The sequence below is a fragment of the Phaenicophaeus curvirostris genome, chromosome 7, assembly GCF_032191515.1.
Source record: "Phaenicophaeus curvirostris isolate KB17595 chromosome 7, BPBGC_Pcur_1.0, whole genome shotgun sequence".
Taxonomy (NCBI): domain Eukaryota; kingdom Metazoa; phylum Chordata; class Aves; order Cuculiformes; family Cuculidae; genus Phaenicophaeus; species Phaenicophaeus curvirostris.
In genome coordinates, this window is record NC_091398.1 from 35,067,804 (window position 1) to 35,095,187 (window position 27,384).

Here is a 27,384-nt window from a genome sequence, read left to right on the forward strand (position 1 = left end):
CCTAAAAAAAGGCATAAACAACGCCTTACCTGGTGCTTCAGCAGTGAAGTGTGAAAGAGGCACGGCAACCTAAGGAGTTACAGAGCACTTTTAGCTCACAGCTGTCCTCCTTTGCTGGACAATAATGAGTTCAAAGAGTATTTACATGCACTTTGGTTTTATTTTCAGCATTTTTCTGAGTGGGAGCAGGCAGCTCTTATTGCTGCAGCAGGCTCTTGTCTGGCAAACTCTTCGTGCTCCAGCTACACCAGGCTGTTCAGTTTACACCGTGTTGCTGAGGCAACTCCCCTCCAAGGGCACTTTGCCTGAGATGTTGAACGCAAAGAGCAGTAGTGGCCAATGAAAACAAACACAGTTGAACTAAAGGGTAGTGGTTTAAGCTCTACTCACAAGACAGCGCTCCCAGAGCCCAAAGCAAAGCATATTTCTCTCCTCTCTTTATCTCAATTTATGCTTTTAGTACCTTATCTATGAGGTCTGACACAAAATCCCTTGAGATTGTGTCTGTAATTAATTTTATTTAACAAATTAAGAAAATTAACAATCACCTCGGATGGGACCATAAAGATCATCTAGTTCCAAGCCCCCTGCCACGGGGGAGAACATCCCACTAGATCAGGCTGCCCAAGGCCCCATCCGACCTGGCCTTAAACACCTCCAGGGATGGGGCAGCCACGACCTCCCTTGGTAACCTGTTCCAGTGTCTCACTACTCTCACGATAAAGAAATTCTTCTTATTGTCTAATCTAAATCTGCCCCTCTTCAGTTTATATCCATTCCCCCTTGTCCTATCACCACAAGCCTTTATGAACTGTCCCTCCCCAGATTTCTTGTAGGCTCCTTTCAGGTACTAGAAGGTCGCTATAAGGTCTCCTCGGAGCCTTCTCCAGGCTGAACAACCCCAACTCTCTCAGCATCAAAAACAGCGTGGCCAGCAGGGCAACGAGGGGATTCTGCCCCTCTGCTCCTCTCTCCTGAGACCCCGCCTGGGCTCCTGTGTCCCATTCCAGAATCCCGAATGTAAGAAGGATATGGAGCTGTTGGAATGGGTCCAGAGGAGGGCATGGAGATGATCTGAGGGCTCGAGCAGCTCTGCTGTGAGGACAGGCTGAGAGAGTCGGGGTGTTCAGCCTGGAGAAGGCTCTGGGGAGCCCTTAGAGCAGCTTCCAGTACCTCAAGGGGCTACAGGCAAGCTGAGGAGAGACTTCTTCCGGGGGCATGGAATGATCGAGGGGGTAATGGCTTTAAACTGGAAGGGTGAGATTCGACATGAGGAAGAAATTCTTCACGCTGAGGGTGGTGAGGCCCTGGCACAGGCTGCCCAGGGAAGCTGTGGCTGCCCGATCCCTGGGGGTGTCCAAGGCCAGGCTGGACGGGGCTCTGAGCAGCCTGGGCTGTGGGCAGCGTCCCCGCCCCTCGCAGGGGGGAGCTGGGCGGGCTCCGAGCTCCCTTCCCGCCCAAACCACCGCGCGACCTCCTGGGACTCCCCCCCCTTCCCGTGAGCCTCTGCGCGGGGGGCGGTGGCCGCACAAGATGGCGGCGGACAGTGAGGTGGGTGCGCTCTGTGCTGCTCCTCTCCCCCCTCTCCTCCTTCTCGTCCCCTCTCCTCCTTCTCGTCCCCTCTCCTCCTTCTTCTCCCTCCTCTACCCTCCTCTCTTTCTCCCCTCTCCCCTCTCCCCTATCCTCTCTCCCCTCTCCCCTATCCTCTCTCCTCTCCTCTCTCCTCTCCCCTCTTCTCACCCCGTTTCCCGCTCTGTCCCCGCAGCCCGAGTCGGAGGTGTTCGAGATCACGGACTTCACCACCGCTTCCGAGTGGGAGAGGTAGGTGGCCCCGCTCCCCCGGGGCTCTGCTGTCCCCATTCCCGCTGGGAGCCGGGCCCCTGCGCCCGATCCCGGCCCTGGGGAGGGACGACGAGCGGATAAAGACGATCTGGGGGAGCTGTTCCTGCGCTTGGCGAGAGGTCCGTTTCTGTGTGTGTTTGCCAGGGAGTAGAGTAAATATCTGGAAGGCTTACGTGGATATGATTAAGTAGTGGATGGGTACGGTTGGGCTTGAGGGCCTCAAAAGGCTTTTCCAGCCTAGGGATTCTGTGATTTTTAAGTAGCCACTTGATTTTTAATGCTGTCATCTCTCAGCCGGAGCCTTTAAAATTTGATAGGGCAGTGTGCAAGGAAATACAAGGTGAGGAATGCTCTTTCTCTTTTAATGCCATGTGTTTTTAATATGTTTCTTCCAGTGATGATGTCTGTGACGGAAGGAGACAAAGATTCTAGGCAGTGCATTTGACATCTGAATTTAGTTTATACTTTTGTGTCAAATGCTTACTTATCTGTGAATAATGAAACAGGAATGTGAGGTCCGACACAGAAAACCTGAGTCTGCACCTGTATCTCTTTTTATTTAACAAATTAAAATAATCCACCACCGTCACCTTCAAAAGTTCCTTCTGAGTTGACACCTGGCTTCATACAATGCTGCCAGTGTTCAAAGCAATTCTAGAGATCATTTTCTGAAAGGCTGCTGAGGATCTCCATTGTTTTTGCTTTCATATCTTCTGCCAACAAAAAATGGGTTGCTTTGAGCACCAGCTGGATCTTTGGGAAGAGGGAGCCTGGTCTGGTGAACAGGGTGGTTGCTCAAGCACAGGGATGTTATCAACTAAAACTGTTTCACAGAGAAAGCGTTGTGCATTGCCTTGATGTTAACCTTAGGTTCGCTCTTGCACACCAACCTTTTCCGGTGGAGAATAAGAAAACGTCTCTTATTTGAACACACGTCTGCTCGTACTGAGAGGAGCAATCGCGTTGAGCCTTCTCCCACTGTGACTGACTAGAACATGTTCTGTAACCATCTCCCACTCCTGGTTCCCAAGCTATAGGGTTACTTTTGGGTTTTTTGTGTATGACCTTGTATGTCTTATAACTGATACGCTGCAGTGCCAGAAGAAGGTGTTAGAAGTAACTATAATCTGAAAAGTAAACATAGGAGGTCCATCTTGTTTGTACAAGGAAGCAGTTGTTCTGTTTCTATTCGGGGTTTTTTTATTGTTTGTTCTTTGGGCTCTTTTACAGGATTCCATAGTAGGACAACTTATTTCCCGCTTTTCGGGAGCTGAATTCTAGTATAAATCTATGTTCAGGTGATATTAATGCCTTTTCTCCTCCCTAATAGGTTTATTTCAAAAACAGAAGAAGTATTGAATGATTGGAAACTTATTGGGATTTCTTCAGGCAAACCTCTAGAAAAGGTCAGTTGCTGTTTCTTAGTTTTCAGATTTTTAACTTGTACTACGCATGTATATACCACATATTGTCATTTTCTTAGGTGTGGCAGATAAGGCTTTGTGTTGGGGAACTTTGCCTGCGGAAGTGATGGTTTGGCAGTCAGTAGCTCTGCTGGTGGGTCGTCTCCAAACAGGCTATTTACCTGACAAAGCTGGATCTAAATCCTTAAGGAGTTTCTTTTAGCCCTGCCTTCTGCCTTTGTCACGCCTCACAGGTTGAGGTTTGCACAGTACTACTCGTGACTCAGTGTGCTTCAAAGATTTTATTTTTCAAAGCCTAATTAGAGCCTATGCAGAGCTTTCTCAGTCCTGTAAAACACAGAGGAAATTGCTGAGCTCTTCTGCGTACTGGTGCAGGTAAATTCAGCTGTTCTGGGTTGAACGGCTGCTGTGTTTCCGGAGGAATTTTATGATTCTCAATCTTAGTCTGGGTACAGGTTATTCAGAATGAGAATTTACATTATCTAACAAACTAGTTTTCAGTCTCGTCTGTTCTGTCAGTGTCGTCTTTCCTTGTTCAGACCTCTCTTCTTGATTTCTAGTGAGAAGATGCCATTTATGAATCAAAGGCTTGTCCGACTTGCTTTATTTTAGCAGCAGCGTACAATTCTGTTTACTGACTTTTTTTCCTAGCAACTTTCCCATGCCATATTTTTGTTTAAAAACCAGTTATCTTTACAAAAGTTTTGCAAATTGTAGGTACAAAATCACTTATCAGTGGAAGCACTTTTTAAGTAAATATCAAAGTAGTATTTGTGTGGAATGGTGTAAATATAGATGAAATCCCAGGTGGGAAGCTTCTGTCTTTGGGCGAAGTTGAGGGTGCGTACACTTAAGATGCATAGTTGCATGTGAGAGGATACATCTGCTTCTTCATTCCCACATAGTTCTGAAGACTTCTCAGGGGAATATCTGGTCCTTCAAATGAATGTGATCATTGGCAACATGGATTTTAGCATTCAGCTGTCTTTATAATGAAGTGCTCTGAGAATTGTTTTTCTGAAATTAAACATTACTTGGCTATTGAAGAATAAATATTTAGCAGTACAAGTTATTGTGTAGGCTGTATACTTCTTAAGGCTTATGAATGTTAACCTAAAGTAGGTGATCCAGTATGACCTTTTTTTATTTGCAGGGTGTATATACCACAGGAGCGTGGGAAGAAAAATCTGATGAAATTTCATTTGCAGACTTCAGATTCTCAATTACCCATCATTATCTTGTGCAAGAGCCCAGTGACAAAGAAGGGAAAGAAGAACTGGTAGAAGGTAGCTGATAGCTCTCTTATCTTTACCTGTAAGGATACGACAAAAGATGATTTGAGAATGTGGCATTCAGAGCGCATCGCTTTGCTTCTGTGTGAAGTTTTCTGGGATCAAGTGGATGTGATCTGACATTTCTGCTTTCAGTGTGCTTTGCGTTCAACAGATCACTAATATAAGTAAATTGTAAGTCAGCTGAACTGATGCTGATGCTCTTATTTATCACTTTTTCCCCTAGATGCCCTTCCTCTACCTATGCAGGACTTGCTGTGTATGAACAATGACTTTCCTCCTAGAGCTCACTGTCTGGTGAGATGGTGCGTATGATGCCTCTTGTCTTTAATATGTAGGAACACAGCAATTGGAAAATCATTATTGCTGGTGCTATCGCTTGTAAATTTTTTTTCCATCAAGAGTTAAAGCTTCAGTAAAATGTTTCTTTGTATTGGACGCAGGAAGGGAATGCAATAAAAGCCCATGGTAGTGGGCATATCTTTCCTTTCCCTTTTTTTCCCCAAAAGGTGTTTTTGCGGATTTTCGTAGATTGACCAGGGTTTCATATATGTAATATTTAGATGGATCCTTAAAAAGGAAAGATGCAGCCCTTTAAGAAACAACAACAATAAATTCTTAGTAATAAAGATCTTGACCACATTATAGCATTGTTCCAGAGACACTATTTTTATGTATAAACAGTTACGATTCCTACAGATGTAAAGTAAAATACTCAGGACTGACAGACTTGGGAGTCCTCATATTATTTTGAACACAGTGTTTGAATGCGCTTAAGCTGCAGTAGTTTGTGATTTGAGAATCTGCAGCACTCCATGCTCCCTAAGTTCTTGACCTCTCTGAAAGAGGTACTCGAGTCAAAATAACAGATTCCATGGTCACAATTTTTTGGTCACAATTAGGTTATTCAGGTTATAATATTGCTACAGTTTCTGTGTTTCAGCTGATTTACTAAAAAAGGGAAAAATGCTCTTTTTTTCCTGTCTCTCTCTCAAGGTATGGCTTACGTGAGTTTGTGGTTATTGCTCCGGCTGCAAATAACGATGCAGTTCTTAGTGAATCCAAATGTAACCTTTTGCTGAGTTCCATTTCCATTGCATTGGGGAACACTGGCTGGTAGGTGAAAGCTTAAACCTATTTACATGTTCGGGTAAAACTCTAGCATAATGCTGTTATGAGAACAAAGCATTAAGTTGTTACAACAGACTCTGAATGTATTTTGCTATTTGTACCATAATATTGTTACAGAAGGATTAAAAAAAAAAATTCCCATGGAAACTTTAAAAAGATTGGTTCAATGGGTTGTTTATTTTCATTATTGTTTAAAAACCTCAAAGGCTTTCAAAAGCTACTAGAAGTTGGAATAACAGTTATGCAAAATGTAACTTTAGGAAGATGGTTTCTTCCCTACGTGTGGTAACAGTAACTTTCTGATATTCCTCAAGAAATATTTGGGCTGAAAGTTATGTAACTGAAGTTATGGGTAGAGCTCTGTGTATGATATGACTGTTTGTTGGGTGTTGGATTTAGTGGTGAAGTTAACAGAATTTTTCTGTGCTTTCTATTTAGCATTTTAAACTGTTCTGCTAAGAGAAAATATGTTCTAAAGAATATGAAATTGTGTGGAAACTATTTTAAAATATTTAGCTAGTTTGAAAGGACAGCATGACATTTTAAATAATCTGAAACATTCATGTTTTATAGTCAGGTACCACTGTTTGTGCAAATACATCATAAATGGCGTCGAATGTATGTTGGAGAATGTCAGGGTCCAGGAGTTCGAACTGACTTTGAAATGGTTCATCTCCGCAAAGTGCCAAACCAGTATACTCATTTATCAGGATTACTAGATATCTTCAAGTCCAAGATTGTAAGTGCATCTGAACATGTATGACTGATACTAAGAATAATTATTCTGTTATCTGGTTGCTTGTAGATTCACTGCTGTCTTCTAGGGATTTTGGGTTTTGTAAGAATGAGGCTTACACTGCTGATACCAATGAAGTCATTTTCCACTTATTGCTAGTATACAGTGATAAGGAGTGAAAATTGAGATGAATGATGTTCCTCGACGTTAGCAGCTTCTTCCATTTTTATTTTCCACTGGAGTGTGAAAGAGTGTGCCTGGTTTACAGTCTGCTTGTAACAACCCTCTCTTCCTCCTCCCTAAAATAAACTGGTTTACAGTTTGAAAGGAGAGGGAAGACTTGGGGTGGGGTTTTTATTCTGATACTGTATAGCTCCCCATAGCTAAATTAACAGTGAAGGACATGATGCAATGCGAGGAGTGAACTGCTTCTTCATGGAGTGGTATGGCTGACTGTAACACTTCACAACTAATATTAGAAGTCAGCATTCTTACCAAAACACTGGGTGAAAAAGTCCTTAATGAAAACCTAACGTATTCTGGGTCGGCGTTACTTGTATTTTATGGGTTAAAATGGAGCATGTGAATGTCTCAGGCATTTTAGAAAGCTTTTGTGCTTACTTTTACCTGTGAGCGTCCTGTTGAGCAGTGGCTTTACTAGTAATCCTTGGGGAGTTGCTGTTCTGATAAAATTATCTCTAATACAAGTTACCATAAGTAAGTTCTGTTCAAGGCCTGGGATATTTGAGAAGATGTACTCTTTACACTAATTTTTTTCTAAACTCTTGTTTTTCAGGGATGCCCTTTAACGCCACTACCTCCAATTAGTGTGGCTATTCGGCTTACGTATGTGCTTCAGGACTGGCAGCAGTATTTCTGGCCACAGCAGCCACCAGGTAAAAGACTTGTGTCCACAGAATAACTTGGTTTAAGTTAAAGAGTCAGTGCTAAAGAAGGTGTTCGTGTGTCTTACCAGGAGAATTAAAACATTTTCTACATTACTAGGAAAGGCTTGAGTTACAACTGAGTACCTTCCCACTCCCTCTGACAGGCTGGCAAGCTTAAAGCTGCTCTGAAATCATGCCTGTGGCTTATGGTTATGACGGGTGTTTTGGTTAGGGCTGAGCCTAGGAATACAGTGATACATCTAAAATGATAGCATCTGTTTGGAGAGGAAAGAATTTTGTCCTGAATTCCCTTGGGAAACTTTTGGATTCAGGATTTAATAGGTTCTCCTACTTCACAGGAGTATTTGTCAATTATTTCCATAAAGTAACTGATTTTAACGCTTCACTTTTGAAGTATATTAATGATGGCAAAAGGAGAAAATATATGGGCCTCACTTGAGGTAAAAGTTTGGATTTTTCCGTTGTTCTTTGCACAGACCTAAATCTGCCAAGTAGGTGATTTGTTTATTTTTTTATGCAGGAAAAAATTCTGATTAGGCCTCTAATTATAGTAGCCTTGTATGAGAGGAAAGAGGGGAAAAGAAATGTGTAGTCTTAAGTATAAAGTACATACACGAAACGTGATGAGTTTGTGCCATAGTGATGCCGTTTAGAGAAAAAACAGAGTGAGTTTGCTCACTTGGTAATCTCGCCATGAACTTTCAAATGCTTGCTTGGTGGTAATGCTCTCTTCCACGGATGTCAAGGATTTGTTTTTAACTGACCTATTTATATATAGGTAGCATTAGAAAATAAATTACAAACTCCTGGCTCAAAGGCAGACAGACCTATATGGAAAAGGTAGATGTTAGTGCTTTCTTAACATACGTATTTCTTAACATATGTTAGATGTGGTATTTTAGGCACAAGGTGGCAGAACAATTAAAATGCCCAAGTTCTATTTTTGGCTTGGTAGTAATTTTATGTAACAAGGTTTAAGTATTTAGGGCACACTTACAGGGACAGAACCTGTGTGGTCTTGGTCTGGTTACTGATTGATTGGCTTTGCTTTGCTTGAAAAAAAAAAAATCTGAGCATAATGAAAGGAATGTTTTGAAGCTGTCTGTAGTGAAGTTGATCTTGTGGGCTTTGTACATAAGGGGTATTGAAAATATGTTTAAAGAGAATACCTTTCTTTAAGGTAGGAGAAACTCAGGGTTTTTATAGAGCTTCTCTTTGTAGGTAAACCAAGTTTACCAAAAGAACTTGGGAATCTGGTTCTACAGATTTTATTTGGTATTATTCCTGCAGACACAGAAATCGATGTTTTCTGTAGTCTCTCTACCTTGCTGTAGTTCTTCACTAAGTCACAGTCCCGAGTTTGTGGTGAATGAGTTGCACTGCTCTGATCAAATGGCTTGATTTGAGCTGTTTGAATAAATTCTGCTCTTGTAGAGGATTTGGTTGAGGGAGCACACAGCATAGCATGGTGCAGGAACTGGAGATGGACAACACCGCTTTTACTGGTTTTGCTACATGCAGTTGTGAGTTAGTATTCACTGAGAACAACTAGACCTGTACTTCATTACCCTCACTCAGTTAGCTCTTCTTAAATAAAGCCAACGAATTTAAATGTCTCTTATCTTCTGTGAAAAAGAAATTATCTAATAAAGTTATCCAAATACTTTAACTGTTCTAAAACCTCACTTGCTTTATATGTAAAGTTTGCCAGGTGCATTTAAAGTTGAGGATCAGGTGCTGTAATAGCGCTGTTATAATGACGTTACTATACATTACTTTGTTCAGTGAAGGCTGTCTCTTTTTGGTTTATATATTTGAAGGATATAAGTTGGTTGATGATGCTGGGAGGCATTTTTAAGTAACTGGGATTACAAGAAATCTCCCAGATTATTGTGATAAGCCTTTAAGTGTAGGAGACATAATCACTCTTTTAATAAAATTGTCAACCATTTAAAAGTAGTTGACCTTTTACTCTGCAGAGTTGATCTTCTGGAGTCTCCCTTTTCTGCTTGGAACAGATTTCCTGCCTAAATATTTTTATGGCAAATTTCTGTCTATTTGTTCTTGTGTTGACACTGACTCTTTAAGGCTGCCTTTATAGTTGTCATCTTTGCCTGTAAAAGGGAATAACTTTCCCTCAACATGGATGACAGGAATTTGCGTTTTTGATGTCTAGTTGCATAATTACTTCCCAGTTTCTGCTGGAAACAGTTATTTTGACTATAAGCTAGGATCATATTTTTGTAGCTCTGTCACCCTAGCTGTTTTACTATACTCTGATCATTATGCATGCTATGGCTTTTTTACTGTGAAATTATGATGTTATGCTACTTTCAATATTCAGTAAATTCTGTATAGAAAATGCCTCTATCTGTCTTCAGATATAGATGCTCTAGTTGGGGGAGAAGTTGGAGGCCTTGAGTTTGGGAAGTTACCGTTTGGAGCCTGTGAGGATCCTATTAGGTAAGATAAGAGTTCAGAAAACTGTGTTTTATAACTTCCTTAGCGGAGGACTTAAAGTTATATTATTCCAAATCTGGGGTTTGCCTGCCTTTCACTTAATACATCTCTGACAGATGATTTACTTATTCAAGTACCTAAAACCCATCTGTGATAGGTAATGGTATAATAGCAGTTAAAACTATTTGCAAAATTGTCTAATATTATTCAGGGTTCTAGGTCGTGAATCTTTCACCATAAACATCTAGAGTATTCCATTTATGTCCAAATCTGTGATGTTGAAAATACACCTTGTCTGGAGATAAACTTAAAAAATGGTGTGCCTTCACTCAAGAGTTGGACTCACTCTCGTATTTTGCTTTGACATTTGTAGAAGACTTAAATTCAGAGGGTCTGTAAACTGAATTATTACAATGTCTCTGTGTTCTCTTCAGAATACTCTGATGTCACTCAGTGAATTTAGGAATCATTTTAATGTATTAGACGGTGTTCAGTGCTGTAGGCAATTCATCAAACTTTCCTCTGTGTCTGGATACCTAGAATGCAATGCACAATGCCTCCTTTTGTAGAGAGGAGTTGTGATGAGCCCTGTATGCCAGGTGCTGATAAAGTTCAGTGATGTGCTGTAGAATAACCAACAGGATGTCAGCAGCGAGAAGACTCATTAGAAAACTTGTACATTTCTGGATGTAGCTGCAAAATACCTAGAAGACCTGAATATTGACTTATCACAAATACCTCTCAAGGTATTATTAACTATAAAGGAGATAATACTTTCTACTAGGACTGAAAGCTTTAAATCTTGTTCTGTTTCAGTGAGCTTCATTTAGCTACTACGTGGCCTCAACTTACGGAAGGTATAGTTGTCGACAATGATGTTTATTCGTAAGTATTTAGTCTGAATTGCAAATATCTAGAGGTGTACCTTGTTAACTACTACATTTTAGTGACATACGAAATGTGTATTGCTTTGTGTGTGAAAGAGATGCTAAGGTCAATTGATGGAACATCTTATTTGGGAAAACACCTTTTGAAATGCATTACTGTGTGAGAAAATATTATTGTATCGTAATCTCAACAGAACATGCACCTCCATTTTTGGGCGTATTCTCATACTAGACTTAAAAGTCTTGTGTATTGCATGTTTCTTGGAAAAGATGATAGCTGAGCATGGAAAGCAGAAGAAATTAAGCTGCTTGAAATCCTTCCAAAAACTATCATCCAAGTTTTCTGCTAAGTCTCCTAAAGAGGAAGAACAGTGTATGCTTATATGTAAGAATATGCTTATATGTTTATTGTTTTAATTATGCAGAAATGAGTTTTCAACTTAAATACATTTTAAAGAAGACAGTTTAGTTGTAACTGAATTGTTCTCACATGTTATCCATGTTACATGTCTACATGGGAATAGGGAGTCTTGCTTGCATTTGAGTGTTTGCCGTGTTCTCCTGTGCAGCGTGGTGTGTATTATGGCTGTCATGCCTAACTCACTATCACATTACTTTTATTGGATACTCCTGTTTTATGGTAACAGTGTGACACTTATTTTCTTTCTTTAAAGTGACCTGGATCCAATGCAAGCACCCCAGTGGTCTGTGAGAGTCAGGAAAGCAGATAACCCTCAGTGTCTATTGGGTAAGACTTCAGAATTCCCCATCTTCTCTTATGGCTTTTAAGCTATTAAGTTGTGAAGGTAGGATTGAATTGTTGATTACCTCATTACCATTGTTTCTGTACTCCCCTTATTATTTTTGAGTGAATGATATTTTGGGCTTCATTTTCAAGAACACAAGCTTTTGTACAAACACAAGTTTCGATCATAGGTTGTGTCTTGTGTGCCAAGAATTTCATTGCTCTTCTTAATTCAGTAGGTTCCAGAGAATAAGTATTTACTCAGTATCTTGTGTGAAAACTCTAGATTTCCTAGAATCTTGTAAGTTTTATGAAGTGCCTTCTGCATTATATGCGTTTCGTTAGTTGAATCAATCTATCTGACAGGCAGGATTGGGATGCCTAGAGAGCTGTACTATTGTCTGTCCTTGCCTTTTAGATTGTGGGGGAAAGGCCTTCAAAATTAAAAAAAAATTCAGCAGGCTACAAAAGCATCATCTTGCTTTGGGTGAAGAAGTGGATTAAACTGCATATAGAACTATGCTCTGGAGAGGTGGCTGATAGCTGTCTAGCTGTGTGTTTTCTTAAGCTTGAGTAACGTGGTATTTGTGCTTCAGAACAAACAATCGTACTCTTTCAGATGAAAGGATAAAATTTACTGTCTCCTGGACATTGTTTTGAGCATTAGCATATTGGTCAATGAGATTTTAATCGAGTAGCTGTTCAGAAACTTCGTTTTTCTTACAGGTGACTTCCTTACTGAATTCTTCAAGCTTTGTCGTCGGAAGGAGTCAACTGATGAGATACTTGGAAGGTCTGCATTTGAAGAGGAAGGAAAAGGTAAAACTAAAATCTTATTAATTTGTGTTATTTATTTGTAATTGTTCCATGTTATTTTTACTTTCACTGTCCTCTTTACTTGACTTCAGGTTGATCATTATTTATACTTGTAACTCAAACATTTTCTGTAATGGTCCTAGGAATTTTCTGCTCAGTGCTACGTGGTATAATTTCTCATGAATACTAGACAGGCTTAGGTTTCTAAGTCCCAGAAGACTTTCTAAGTCCCTCTGTTGTAGTTGGATTTTTTAACTGGAAAGCAAGAGTTTAAAATTTGACTGGTGTGTATGTGAGTTGGTTTTGCACATGCATCAGACAGATTTGTCTGTATTGTTTTATCTGTTCTTTTTGAAGTATATGTAGTGCATGTTTTAGCAACCAGTGTAAAGAGCCTTTAGTCTGTTCAAAAGACTTTGCTGCCTTCCTCTTCATTTTAAGGAATTTTAAGGAAAAGAAACAAAATAACCCCAAGCAAAACAAAATTACCGGACCAACAAGTTAGACTTTATCCCAGCAATATTGATACTGCTATCTTTTTGATGTCTCTGTCCCTTTCCTTTTTTGTTGCTGTGTATGGTGAACATTTCCTTCTTGCCTGCCTCTTGTCACCTTGTCTTCTCTCCAAATCTGTATCAGTATATTTTCTCTCGTTATACTTGGTCATAGTTTTGAAAGAGCTTGCTACTGAGCTTAAAAAGGAGTTAGAGCAAGTGAGGTGTGTATTACTCCTACTGCTTAATGTACGGTCTCTTCAGCCCTCCTTGTCTTTGATTGTCTTGACATGTTTGCCAAGATGAGATTTTTCAGGCTGCTGGTAATAATTCACTTAAATTTGTCTGCTGTCTTTTTAACAATGTTAATTCATTTTCTTGTAAGAGAGGTTCTAAAGTTTACCGGCAGCTACTCTGGAAAAAAATGTTTTGGTTTGAGGAGTTCACCTGAGGACTCTAAAACGGGATTGTGCTTATGCCATGTTAAGGTCGTGTATATAGTGATTACTACCGGATTTATTTATGGCCTATCTAAAGCTTTAGCATATGCTTGAGCAGTCTGTGCTGCCTACACTACATTTGTAGGTGTCACGTGTAAACAAAGTTGAAATACTGACTCTTCACCAGGCTTTTGCAGATGCTCTGCCAGAAAGAGTTTGTCAGGGTGCAGTGCTACTGCAGTAGGTGGTGGGCTCTACCTACAGCCAACCCCATCTGAGCTTCGTTCTTTAAAATAAAGCAGGCACAATCTATGACTCCTTTGTGACCTGATTCTGCTGCTTATCTGTGTGGATAAGAACAGTGAATATGAGGGATAGAACCTGACAACGTAGAGGTGTGGCTCTGGTTAGCAGGGTGTTAAAGTCAATACATCAGATAAACAGACCGAATGTGACAGGTGAACTTTTAAAGAGAGACAGTATTGTGGGTTTTGATTTTGTTCTAAATACCTCTGTTTTGTTTTATAGAGGTTGCTGATATCTCTCACGCTTTGTCAAAGCTGACAGAGCCGGCACCAGTCCCAATCCATAAATTATCAGTCACAAATATGGTTCACAGTGCAAAGAAAAAAATTCGCAAACACAGAGGTGTGGATGAATCACCATTAAACAACGAAGTTCTGAACACGATTCTTCTGGTAAGTGAGCTGTCCACGCACATTCCATTCATATAAAGTGTGTATTTCATGCTTCTGCTGATGCATTTGGTTTATAGTTTGTAGAAGAACTGTAAATAAAGATGTCTGATGTCAGTTCCATTATTTTGTAGAATCATGGAATGGTTTGGGTTGGGAGGGATCTTAAAGATCATCCAGCTCCAGCCTCCCTGCCATGGGCAGGGACACCTCTCACAAGATCAGGTTGCTCAAAGCCTCATCCAGCCTGGTGTTTGAATTCCAGTTATCAGCTTCTTGAAACAGCCTCAGTGTTCCATGCAAAAAAGTGGACTGAAAATGAACTCTGAACTGTGCTAACAGTTTTAATTCTAGGGGTTGCTGGTATGTAACCAGCAGCTTTATACAAAAAGTGGGAAAAACGGGGTAAACATACTGATGGAAGTTTGATATCTTTTTTTTTTTTCTGGTTTCTTCAAGTTCTTATTTCCTGATGCTGCTGACAAACTTGTAGATGGATTTGAAAGCAGAACTAGCACTTCAGCAGGAAACAATCCTCCTCCAGAGACTGATGATTATGTAAGTTTTATTGACTGACAGTCAAAAAAAAGCAGTAAAAGCAGTTTGGTGTGTGTGTTCATACAAACTTTGCTGTGGTTGCTCCATGTCTTGTAACATAGTTTTTGGGAACAAGAATTTACCTTTGTGAAATTTCTAGGTAGAAATGGTGATTTTTATTTTTGTTTTTCCTTATAATTTCTTTGTTTCCTTTCAAAGACTGTAATTTTTAGTAGCTTATGCTTACAGGCTTAAAATATTAGCTGCTTGTATTGACGAACAGGAAAGACATCATATGATTTTGGAAAAAAATGTCATGTTCCTTTACTTCCTGCTTTCTTTTATTTCTTACCTAGAATCTCTTCAGTCAGTTTAAATCTGCTCCTTCTGATAGTCTGACATACAAACTAGCTTTATGTCTTTGTATGATAAACTTCTACCACGGAGGAGTAAAAGGAGTGGCACATCTTTGGCAAGAATTTGTATTGGAAATGCGCTACAGATGGGAGAACAACTACCTTGTTCCAGGGTAAGATTTTTTTTTATCCTTGCTCTGTCATAGAAAATGTTCTTTGTTTCAGGAACAGGGTGGGTTCAATATGACTTTGAAATGTACTGGTTTGCATTTTTAAATTGCAAACGCTCTCCTCTATTCTTATTACCCTACTTCCTTAAAGCAAGAAGGGGTAGGGAGTAGAGAAAAGCATCTGTGCGCTCCTTTGAAAACTTGGAAATGCTTGGGGAAGTTAAAGAGCCCCCCACCGTGTGAATGAGGGTGAGAAAAGCTTATGCGAATGCTTGGTTTCCAGTTTATCATTCAATCAAAATGAAGGAGCTGATACAGGGAGAAACACTGCTTTGTGGTGTAGTTTCACCACTTTTCTAAGGGAGCTGTTCCAAGATCCTGCTGGTGTAATAACCTTTTCAAGCAGCTAGTGCTTGAACTCCAGGTTCAGTCACTAGCTTGTCTGAGAGGAGCCCACACAGTTAGGATGGTGGCAGTGGGTGCAATGGGGATATTTGCCTCTCTCTTGGATGTCATATTGTTTAAGACCACATATATGTGAAAGATTTAACTTTATGGTTGATAACGGTTACTCTCTGCCTTTTGTTAGATTAGCTAATGGCCCTCCAGATCTGAGATGCTGTTTACTGCATCAGAAACTGCAGGTAAAAATATCTCAAACTTAAGACTTCTTTTTCTCTTAAGGAAACTGTAAAAATTATAGTAATTATTTACTAAATATATTGCTGTTATAGATTTAGTTATGTTTGAATTTTTTGGTTTGGACTTCATTGCTTGGGAAAATCTTTGTTATAGTAACAAGTTCAATGGAAATGTTACCTTCTTAATTGTTACCTATTAGAATTGTAAGAGGTTTTTGGTGACTCTCCATGTTTTTCTGTGGCATTGTTTCCATAAGAGAAGTAATTGCTAAACACAATCTTTTTCCTTTTAACTTGTTAGATGTTAAATTGTTGCATTGAAAGAAAGAAAGCCAGAGATGAGGGGAAAAGGGGGAGCATGTCTGATCGTTCACCTAGTGGTACTTCTGGTGATGCCGGAAAAGGAGTAGACCACTCTGGAGATAACTTTGATAAGGAAAAAGAAGTTGGCAAGTCTTGGGAATCGTGGAGTGACAGTGAGGAGGAATTCTTTGAATGTCTGAGTGACACAGAAGATCTTAAAGGAAACGGGCAGGAAAATGGGAAGAAAGGAGGAGCAAAAGAAGGCAACAAAGAGCCTGTAAACTTAAAACCAGAAGGTCGTCTGCACCCGCATGGAAAGCTGACACTGCTGCATCCAGGAGAGCCTCTCTACATCCCAATAACGCAGGTTAGGTACCAGGAGCTGCCCCACATGTGCAATAAGACTCTCTCATGTGCTGTGGCTCATACCTAGGATTGTGAAATTGTATACAATGTGCAGGTTATAGCCTTATCTGTTAAAATTTCTAAGTTTTTGGCCTATGTCCTTGTTTTCCATTTTTAAAACTTGATGAGGCTGCTAAACTGAAAGCTCATGTGTGCCTTGCTTTATTTGAGACTGGATCTCCTTACCAAATTTCACTCAAATCAAATTTTTTTAGACTCGGATTAGGATTTCTTCTTATTTCCAGCTCTTGAGGAACCTCCTTATGTTTTTTCCTCTTAAATGGAACTACTGTTCAAAGATTTCTAGCTGACTGACCAGAGTGCTGGATGGGTTGTGCTGCTGCGGCCTTTTAAATTTTCTCTCTTTTTTAAAAAAATACATTTCTCAGTTCATTGCTAAAGGGTCATAGTCATCAGGTTTTGGTACAATTATCTCAAGCTGATTTATCATCAAACAGCTAGAAATGTTATCTGACACAGACTTTCTTGCAGTGACTAGGGACAAATTAGCAAGGGGTTGTGTCAGAAGTAGTTAGAAATCAGCCATGCATGAAGAATGCAGTATTTACCATTCACTTGAGAGAAATTAATGAATAATGGGTGACTAAAAGGTATGAGCAGAGTGGAGTCATGCAAAATGTTGTCAATTAATTATGCGCTGACAGTATCAACAGCAAAATTCTACATTGTTTCAGGTGGATTTTCATCCATCTCAATAAAATTGTATCAGTCAGAGACTGCCTGGACTTATCTGGACTTTGGCATTTTAATAGTAGATCCTTGTATTGTTACTTCATTCTCAGGTTGTTTTCTTTTTAGTTTCTTTTTGTTAGTGTCATCTTCAGAGGTACAACTTTAGTCTGAACAGTGGAAGCAATAGAAAATTATGATTATTTCCTTTGAGTACAAATAACGTAGGATGAACTCTGAGCGACAGGGAGCTTTCCAGTCAGTCCTTCCTTCCTTAAGAAGTGCTAAGCGTAAGAGAGGCTATTTTTAAACTCGGCTTTTTCTGTGTTGCAGGAACCAGCACCCATGACCGAAGATCTGCTGGAAGAACAGTCTGAGGTACTGGCAAAACTAGGGACATCAGCAGAAGGTGCTCATCTTCGGGCACGCATGCAGAGTGCCTGCCTGCTCTCAGATATGGAGTCTTTTAAGGTAGTACTACTTGAAGAATCCTGTGAGACTGCTGTTGTCCTAGTTAAACAACCCCTCTTGCTTGTGTTGAACAGTTCTGAGGGTCTTTTTTTTTTCCCTTCACAGAACAGCTTCAAAATATTTCAAGTTGAAAATAAAAACCTATTGACAAAACCCTTAGTCATAGATTTTGAAATTATCTAGTTTATTATGCTGTAGCATTCTGGTAAATTTGCACAATGTCTGTGGGAGGGAAAAAAGCCCCAAAATATATAGTTGATAAATTGGGAATTAAAACTTAGACAAGCCCATGCAAAATGACATCAGAGGAAAATTGAGCATCCAAGTCCTGAATTCAACTTGCGCAGCTATCCCTTCCACCACCTCATAGCTTTCATTTAGTATCTCTCTTACCTGTACTCTCTGCTATGCTATGTACAAAGCACCTTTAATCAGACTGCAAATAGATAACATTTAAAGGTGGTGTAAAGAAAAAAATAATTCTATTAACATGTTCACAATTCTGTATTTGGACTTTGGGGAGATGGTCATAATTCTTATATATACTTGAAGATATTTTGTTCTTTATAGGAAGGATAAGTTACTGCTATTTAGAAGTTCTATATAGCAGGTCATTAAACTGAGACTAGAAATAGCTGTGATTTTGGGTAATTTGTTCCATTTCTCCCTGAGCTCTGCAGAGGGAGCTAAGGGCACATACACTGCTGTCATCAGAGGATCTCAAAACTCTGCAGAGACTGGAGATTCTGTCAAGAAATAGCTATAAAAAGCTAAAATGCTTTTTATAATTACTGCAATGTTATTTTTTAGTGAAATGATGCAGATGTATGTAGACTAAAAGTATAACGTATCAATATCAATTTATTAATAGTGGCTCTTGTCATATTAGACATATGTAGCAGTTTTATTTCTGTGGTGCAAATGATCTAAAAATTCAAAATAAGAACGCAAAACCACAATTTGAAGTGGAAGTATTTGTTTGTATTGGTATTACATCTATTAAAAATTAAGTTGGTTTTGTTTGGAGGAGATTCTTTAAAGGTTGAAGAAAAAGTGATTTTTTTTATGGGAGTGTTAAAGGCTGGAAGGTCAGTGCTAAAAGTGTACTTGTGCAGCCCAGTGATTCTTTTAGGTGTGAGCTGCTTTTCCTTTAAGTCTTTATTGGTATAAGCCATTGGAATATAACTTCACTCATAAAAAAATGAGTGAAAGTTCATATTTATTGCTTGTATCTGGTACCAGATAGAAGCTTGACTTAACAGTGTAATTTTGGGCTTGCCTGAAATGACTGGTGAATATGCTGGTTTGGTGCGATAAGGAGGTTTCTTTGTTTATGTTGATGGTGTGGCTTTTACCTCTTGCCATTATCTTGGTTTATGTTTTATTCCCGCACTCTCCCAGATCCCTTTCCTAGCATACAGTTTGGTGACTATAAACAGAATTCACCGAGGTTTGGCTCCTGCCCTGTGCTCCACCCACTAAACCCTACGGCCTTTCTGCCCGGGGTGTCATGTTTTTACAGGATGTTTCAGGCACAAATTTTATCTCCACTTTGTTCCAGGCAGCTAATCCCGGCTGTTGTCTGGAGGATTTTGTGAGGTGGTACTCCCCACGGGACTACATCGAAGAGGAAGTGGTTGATGAGAAGGGGAATGTAGTTATTAAAGGCGAGCTGAGCGCCCGGATGAAGATTCCTAGCAACATGTGGGTGGAGGCCTGGGAGACAGCAAAGCCCGTCCCAGCCCGGAGGCAGAAGAGGCTCTTCGATGACACTAGGGAGGCAGAGAAGGTAAAAAGCTCTGTGGCTGGTGATAGTCTGATCTGCGATGCTTACAGCAGCGCTCTGTCCTTCCTCCTTTGAGGAGTAATGCATTGTTACTCTGTATTATTGGAGCTGGCAAACTGTTTTGTACATGGCTCAGGGTTAATTGGAAATTCCTGCTGCCATACGACTGTCTGTTTGAAGTGTCTAAAATAACTAGTGGGTGGAATATAACTTCAGAAGCTGAATTACTTAGGTACTTCTTTGAATTGTTAGTAAATAAACCAGATTTTTACCTGCAAGTATGTGTTCAAAACTGAAGTGTTCTAAAACGTGATTACTTTTAGTTTCATTCTGACCTGTTGGGGCTGTAAGCAATTGCTGAGGATTTATGTGAAATGGCCTGTTGAGTCCTGTCTTACAACAGTGCTCTTTTCTTGTGAATTTCATAGTTAACCTTATCTTTAGGAAGTAGTTTTGATCACTGATATGTTAAATTTTCTAACATTATAGGTGCTTCATTACCTTGCAGTTCAGAAACCAGCTGACCTTGCAAGGCATCTCTTGCCTTGTGTCATCCATGCAGCTGTGCTCAAGGTAAAGGAAGAAGGTAAATAATGTTTAATAAATTATTAAGGTATTTTAGGCTGAACACTGATGCAATAATTACAACTTCTTCATTTCTTTTCCTTCAATAGAAACACTAGAAGACATATCTTCAGTTAAGAAGATTATTAAGCAGATAATATCCCATTCCAGTAAAGTTCTACGATTCCCCAATCCAGAGGACAAGAAGCTGGAAGTAAGGCTGTTATACTGGCTTAGAAAACATAATAGGATTTAATAGACTTAATAGACACTGTTCATACTTGTGCTAAAACATCATCTTTTTAATTTTCATTATTATTAAACTCCTGCAGGAAATCATCGCTCAGATTATGGGCGTGGAAGCTACCATTGCCAGGGCCAGGTCTCTGAAAGCAAAATTTGCAGTAGAGAAATGTGAAAATGAGGAGGAGAAAGAAGACCTACAAAGGTGACTGATGATTTTTTTCCCTTTTTTATTGTTCCCTGTGTTGTTTTGGTTTTTGCCTGATGCCCTTTTTCTGTAGTGTCAAAGTTTAGGAGAGGCGGAAGTAGTGATAATAGAGAAATACCAAGGAATCATTTTTAGTAGCTACAAACATTTGATGTCCTTGTCTGTAGGGTGCCTATTGGTGCTCATCTAAGTAACAATCTCTTTAAAAACGTGCCATACTGATTGTTTTAATGTAATTTGCTTTTATTTTGACAGTACTGGGGATTTAATTTATTTTCTCATGCATATTAAAGGTACATTTGATGAACTTGGTAAAATGTAAACTAGAAGGACTAGGATTTTAGTATTTTCTGTAACTAATTTAGAATGAAATTTCCCCCCCCCCGCCCAGTTAAATTTTCTTATTCTAGTCTCCTTACTACTTTGAAACTTATTACTGAGGAACCACATAAATGGTCTTTTTCCCAAGTAACAAACGTAGGACAAGAGGAAGAGGCCTCAAGTTGCACCAGAGGAGGTTCAGATTGGGTAGTAGAAGAAAATTCTTTAGTGAAAGAGTGGTGAAGCACTGGAACCGGCTGCCTCAGGAAGTGGTTGAGTCTCCATCCCTGGAGGGGTTCAAAAAGCGTGTAGATGTGATGCTGCAGGACATGGTTTAGTAGGTACAGTGGTGTTGTGCTGATGGTTGGATTCGATGATCTTGGAGGTCTTTTCCAACCCAAACAATTCTGTGATTCTTTCAGAGGCTAAATTGCAGCCCAGGTGTTACTTGGCCCAGCTGCTGGAATTGCGAAGCAAACAGCTGAACAGTTCTGCCTTCCCTCACCTTAGGTGGGAGGCTGCTGTGTTTGGCTTAGTTTTGACCTACATTATCTGTGAAAGAACAGCTGCTTGCTTTAGCATCAAAGAAGGAGCAGCGAGATATGAGGGAACAGATAAAGACTAAGAGGGGCTTAGTCTTCAAGGCAGAGGGAAAGGGGAAAAGGGATGAAAAGGCGATGGTGGTTTTTCAGTGGGATGCTGAGAAATCACGGGCATTTCTCCTTAAACTTTAAGAACGGAGAACTCCAGTTTTTCTGCCAGTTCCTCCCCTGTGCGAACGATGCCAGGTGGAGACCTCCTCACTGGAAACAATCCTGGGTTTTGACAAGAAAGCTGGATACAGCTGAGAATTAAACACTCCTTTTCCCTTTTCAATGATTTGTACCACCAGATTTGTAAACTGTCTGCTGGAGCAGCCAGAAGTGTCGGTTATTGGTGCGGGAAGAGGACCTGCTGGCAGCATTATTCACAAGCTGTTCGTGAATGCGCAGAGGGTAAGAGTGTTCCTGGTTGCTTCGCAGGCACTTCTGATTTAAGCAATAGGAGGCAGTGACTTACCATGTGATGCCAGTTTATTTTGTCCGCATATATGCATGTATTGTCATAAATGTGCTTGAGAGTTTCTTGTGATGTTCAGTGTGATTTTGGCAGTAACAGAACATTGCAGAATGAAAGAAGAGTAGTTGACCTGAGATATGAAACAATAAAAACCATCTGGGTAGACAGAGGTGCCATTAATGTTTGATTTACTTCAAATGGTTACACCAGTAACACTGTGATGGTGCAAATTTCTGCTCTGTTCAGCTTACACAACATACAGCATCGCAGCAAGAACGATCAAGTGTGGTGGTTGTTTTATGTAGGAATGTAGAGAAACATGTCATAATATTAAATATTTTAGAAGGAATAACTTTTTAGGCCGAGGTTTATATTTAGAATACTGGAGATTTCTTCTGTGGAAGCCAGGGTGCTTAGGAAGAGTTTCAGTTCTTTTCCAGTACAACTCTACATTGATGTGCTTATTGCCAGTGTCGCATCTGTTTTCTGGAGCCCCTTCCCCAGCCTCTATTGGTGTAAATGTTTCCTGTTTCTCTTAAGCAGTCTTTGTAATAAATAGCCTTAAAATACTGATTTCCCAACCTCTTGGACTGCAGTCACCCTTCAGTTTCTGTCAGAATGACACCTATTCATGGCATTGATTTATCGTAACTCAAATCTAACTACAGCAGTAATAACAAGGGAGCAGAGTTATTGCAGACATCTTGGAGCCTGAAATCTTGTTTGGAAATCACTGCTGTAAAAATTCTGTGATTGGTAATTAAATGCTTTTAAGGTGTGGGTGCTGTTATAATAATCTGTATTTTGCAACTCAGCATAAAAAGGACCATTCTGAAAACAGACTGTGGTTATTCTGAGGAATGAAAATCAGAACGTTTGTTTTATCCCTCTGGTCTCTAGGGAAAATCTGGTTGCAAATCTCAACTTGTCAACCAGCAGAGCCCGAGATTGTGCCCTGTAAGTGTATGCCAGCGCTTGCACTTGCCTTTCTAATACCAAGGCCTTCTGGTTTTAGATCATAGAAAGCTGAGTAAAAGTTTCTAGCATTAATATTTGATAAGTATGTCAGTTCCTAGAGATTTGTTTTGTTTGAAACACCAGTAACTGAATCGGGGTCACAGACACTTTATGCTCGTATCTGGTCACTGTTAATTAAGGCTTCTTATAGAGCCAGGAGCTCACTTGCTACAAACCCCCTCATGTTTAATCTGCTGTGAATTGTTTTGGTAGAGCCTTTTGGTAAACCGAAGTTGAATGACTTCCTTGCTCCTTATCTTTTGAACTCAGACTCCTCTCTGCGTTGTCATGTGTGTTGTTATATTCTCAAGTTTGCTCAGGAAAGTTCTGCTACCAAATGCATGTTCTTGGGAGTGCATGTTGTCTCTTAAACCTACAGTCTCTTCTTGACCTCTTGTGAGTCACCTCTGACTTGCCTTTGTTTCTATCTTTCATCCCTGGTTCTTTTCTCATCCCTTTCCAAGCTGACTGAATCTTCTGATGAGGTAACCAACTTTGTCCCTTGTTTCCCATTCATCTTCCCTAGCTCCATAGCCTCAAACCTTTCAGATGTAGAGCAGCAGCCTGGTTGATTTTGTACCAGTGTGCACACATTAAGTGTAAAATTAATGTTGTGTTTCCAGAATGGTTTTTCCTCATTCACAGACTTTATTTCTTATGCCTGACAGGTAGTGGAGAGAGAAATCTTAAAAAAACAAAACAAAAAAAAAACCAAAAAGCCAACCCAAAACCTAAAGCAAACCAAACCAAAACCAGTTCTGCACATGAACATTAAGATTTTCTGATGCTGGAATATGTGGCCTTGCCTTCATGTTCTTCCCTGTTGCTGTCACAGTGTTTGTTTATTGAACAGCCAGATGTGGGTCAGGCAGAGGTGGGCGGTGCTGGGATGGTCACAGTCCCAGGTACCAGAACTCGCTGGAACTGCAGAATCGCTTGGACAAATGCAGAGAGGTGTGGGGAAGAATTGGAGTGACTGCTGAGCGTAGCAGAGAGAATGTCCTTTTGGTTGGTTTCTGAGAACTGGGCTTGTGGGAATAAGTGGAACTTGTCCCTGGTGACTTCTCTGTGGCCCAGGCTGCAGAGCTGAGTGTACCAGGTCCCTGCTCCTGGGGAGGAGAGGGCTGGGAAAGGTATGCTTGAGAGCAGCTGAGTTGTGTGCAGGTAAGTTAGGACCCTACAGGCCATCGGGCTGTGTGTATATACATAATATATGTAATTAGGGGGTATTCTGGGGGCTGATCAGACCATGCCAGCCCTTCTTGCAGTGTTCAGACTTTAGTGTTGCTCCTTACTGGCTCCAAGGCACTGAGCATCGATGGAGATGCGCAGCCTCTTGCATGCTCCGCAGTCTCACCTCAGTGAGCCTGTCTGGCCGTGGAAAGCGCTTATTGAAGCAGTAGTTTGAGTCTGAAAGGGCAACAGACATTTTATCAAAGCTGTGGTAGGTGGTGCTAGTTATTTTTAAGAGGGGGCTGCCTGGCCTCGTGTAGCCACGGGGAGCTGAGGAAGAGCCCTCTTTGAGAAGGGCATCTGCCTGGTCAGAACCCTTGCTTCATGCTGTCAGAGACCAGGAGCTTAATGTAGGCTGAGCTTCCCATCCATCCATGAAGGTTGTTCCATTTGATTGTGTGCAGTTTATTTCTTGACATCCCATTACTGTTTTGCTCCGTCTACCCGTAAAGCCTCTTGATGTGTTTACATTTCTAATCTTCCTCTGTTCCTCTTATATTTTCTGAACCCTAATGTTAAGAAATTACACCTCTGCTTTTATTTAAGGTTTCTGCAGCGCCTCCTCTCGAGGAAGAATTACGGAGATCGGGTTCATCAGAGGAGCGAAGACTCGGCGCAGGGTCTGCTTCTGATTTCCCACCACCCACGGGCCGGGAGGTGATTTTGCGCACGACTGTCCCCCGCCCTGCCCCTTACTCCAAGCCCTTGCCCCAGCGCATGTACAGCGTGCTCACCAGGGAAGACTTCCGACTCGCAGGTGCCTTTTCAGCAGATACCACGTTCTTCTGATGGAACCAGCCGCACTGTCCTGTGGGGCTTCACAAGTAGCACCCCATGCTTTTTCCTTCGGGGAAGTTACCATTACGGACTGACTGGCTTGTGGGGAGGAGGCAGTGCGGTTGGCGGGAGCGAGGGAGGGGCTGTTTCCAAGGATGGAGCTGAACTGCCAGCTGCTCTGACTGGGAGGTTTGGAATGGCTTCCCGCATGGTTTCAATCAGATCTTTGGGAGGACAGCTTAGCCCTACTCTCTCTCCAAAGGGAGGGAATTATGTTTCTGCATTAGCTTGTTTACTAATGGACATGGATGGGCCATATGCGAATCTGTCACGGTGACACTCATGCAGAATATGCTGCTTTACCATTCTCAATCAGACCCTCTCCAGTGACATCAGCCTGCTTAAAGCGATGTGCAAATGTTGATTTGTATTTATTGCTAATCTTAAATATTGAGCCCAGTATCTTTTGGTTAATCGCTAAGTTGCAAATACTTCTCAAATACTCTCTATTTTATTTAATGTTTACAGTACATTGTAGCTCATGCTAAACTCTCCTAGCGTTGCAGCAGTTGTCCAAAAAGGTTGCGGAAGAACTGTATTTGGGGCTATTAACTGGATATAGAAACCTGGTAGCCTTGAGTGGATCACTGATGGTTCTGGACACTTTTCTCGCCTTCCCTGCACGCCAAGGGCCAAAGCTGTATGTAAATAAAGGACACGTATGGAGGTGTTTCACTGTGAGCAACGTGCTGGTATTTACAGTGACCATCTGCTGAGGCAGCTCCGTCGCTGCTGTAGACAAACCCCCTTGGAGATCATGCAGACACGATGATGTGGATGTGCCAATGTTGCTTTACAGCCATCTTCAGATGTTTTAATGAGAATCAGAAAAAGAACTGCATTACTTCACAAAATGAAATGTAAAAACAGCTACAGCGTTGTTGCCATGACTCAATAAATCTCAACTTAGTCTGGGCTCTCAGAGTTTTTCAGATATGAGCAAGGGCTTTGTCAAGCTGCTTTTATGATATCAGCCTTGCGTAATTTAAGCTAGGAACAGCATCATTCATGAGGGTGCCTGCACTGAGTAAAGAAAATCAAGTTCTGTCTCAAAAAGCACATGTTCCCTTACAACTCCCTTGGGGGACAGGGGCTCAGCTGTTTCCCTTGGGTGTAAATGGGTGTCAAGCAGAAACGCATTTTTCAGGATAAAGGAGTTAGTCGTTTTCCAAGAAAACTCTTGTCACGCAGTTTGTTCTTGAGGCTGTTTGTGTTTTACCTGAGGTTAATTCCTCTGATAAAAGGATGAGAGCAACAAAGACCAATTTAGCCATGGTTTAACTGTCTAGCTGCCATAAAAAAGTGGTACTGGGCTAATTACTGAGTAAGGTATCTCTGTCTTATTCCCTGGTACTCTTGGATTCCTCCTCTCCTGCCACCCTCTCTTAATGAAGCTGTTGAGTGAAGGGGGGGCTGTGTGATGTGAAAACCCCTCACACTGTTATCAGGCTGTTAGGGCTTAGCCTAGTGAACAGCTGAAGCACTGATTCCTCTGATCACTCAGAGAACACAGACAGATTCAGCTTTTCTCTTTCAGGCCATTGCCCAAAGGTGTTTGGGGCAGTGCTGGAAAAGCCCAGCTTCACTCTACAGAAAATGATTCACTTGTAAATCTGTAACAGAGGAAAAGAATGTTTAAAACTTAAAGGATTTTTCTCATAAGAGTATTGTAACTTTTCTCAGAAGCTTATTGTAACTCAATGTTACAATTTAATTCAGGAAAAGCTGCGCTGTTTGCCCGTACTGCTGCATTACGGCCTTCCAGAGGTGGCAGAGAGACTGATAAAGCATAACAAAAAGCACCAGGAAAAAGAAAGATGTACTTATTTGAAGTGTAAGGAAAGCCGCATAAATGGTGCAAAATAACCTGCACCTCTCCAGTCTTTGTAAAGAGAATTTATTTATTTGCCAGAAACTACCTTTGAGGGGGTAACCACCAATATTTTTTTTCATTGTGAGTAAGTTTTCAAGCTGGTTTAAGTAAAAGCGGATTTCAACAGACACCAGTTCTAAATGCCAAAGTGCTGCAGGCCCTGCCCAGCACCGACACTGGGCCTTGCCAGGTGGATGAAACTGTTCTAGAAGGGACAATTCACTCACTCGTGCTACTTTTGTCATAACAGAGATCAGAGCCTGTATTTTTCCAGTAATTCTGTTACGCAAGCAAGGCTTAAGTTCTTCCGAGCCATGATCTTGGTCCTTGATGTCCCCAATACACCTGAACCTTATGAAACTAATGGGAGTTGGAACAGCACTCCCTCGACATTCTTGCAGCTGTAACTGCGCTGCAAGAGGAAAACAGGAAAGCTTCAAAATGGCATTAACATTACACAAATCTGGCTTTAAACCACAGGGTCATAAAAATAGAACCATGATCGAGTACTTCAAAGTGCTCACCCAACACACTGTGACAACCAGCGCTGTCCACGTTTTCTTCCCTCTTGCCATCAGCATGATACACTGGAAGTTTTGGAGTTTTTTTCCATTTCAATTGTTGCATGAGGAAAACTCTTAACTGTTTCTGAGTTACTTTATAAGTGAGTATACTTTGCATTTTACATCTTCACAAAAAATTTGGTGATATCACAGCTGTACTTCGTGGCTACCGACCGCCTCTTCACCTGGCTCCTCTCCTTGGCCTGCTGTGCGGTTCTCTGCAAGAGAGAAAGACGG

The 27,384-nt window shown here is 40.8% G+C and overlaps 2 protein-coding genes across 4 annotated transcripts in view; one reads left to right on the forward strand and one right to left on the reverse strand.

Annotated features, from left to right (window-relative positions):
• The first annotated feature begins 1,491 nt into the window (after nt 1-1,491).
• RAB3GAP1 (RAB3 GTPase activating protein catalytic subunit 1) lies at nt 1,492-25,626 on the forward strand. 2 transcript variants are annotated; one of them, XM_069861541.1, is made up of 25 exons: nt 1,492-1,551; nt 1,766-1,821; nt 3,173-3,248; nt 4,420-4,552; nt 4,785-4,863; nt 5,555-5,674; nt 6,263-6,428; nt 7,222-7,321; nt 9,715-9,796; nt 10,610-10,678; nt 11,355-11,428; nt 12,152-12,244; nt 13,704-13,873; nt 14,330-14,428; nt 14,764-14,936; nt 15,523-15,577; nt 15,876-16,244; nt 17,306-17,443; nt 19,005-19,232; nt 19,719-19,815; nt 19,904-20,007; nt 20,126-20,241; nt 21,458-21,560; nt 23,106-23,126; nt 24,421-25,626. In XM_069861541.1, exons 1-25 carry the CDS (start codon nt 1,534-1,536, stop codon nt 24,661-24,663), a joined length of 2,982 nt encoding a protein of 993 aa, XP_069717642.1. In that variant the 5' UTR covers nt 1,492-1,533; the 3' UTR covers nt 24,664-25,626. The 2 variants fall into 2 exon arrangements, with proteins under 2 accessions (XP_069717642.1, XP_069717643.1); XM_069861542.1 differs by lacking the exon at nt 23,106-23,126.
• Nucleotides 25,627-27,237: 1,611 nt separating this feature from the next.
• Nucleotides 27,238-27,384, reverse strand: part of ZRANB3 (zinc finger RANBP2-type containing 3) — a 44,830-nt gene continuing 44,683 nt past the window's right edge. For both annotated transcript variants that reach the window (XM_069861539.1, XM_069861540.1), the window contains one exon: nt 27,238-27,365. In XM_069861539.1, coding sequence (XP_069717640.1) covers nt 27,267-27,365 — 99 coding nt within the window. In that variant the 3' untranslated portion in view covers nt 27,238-27,266. The remainder of the gene's footprint in view (nt 27,366-27,384) is intronic.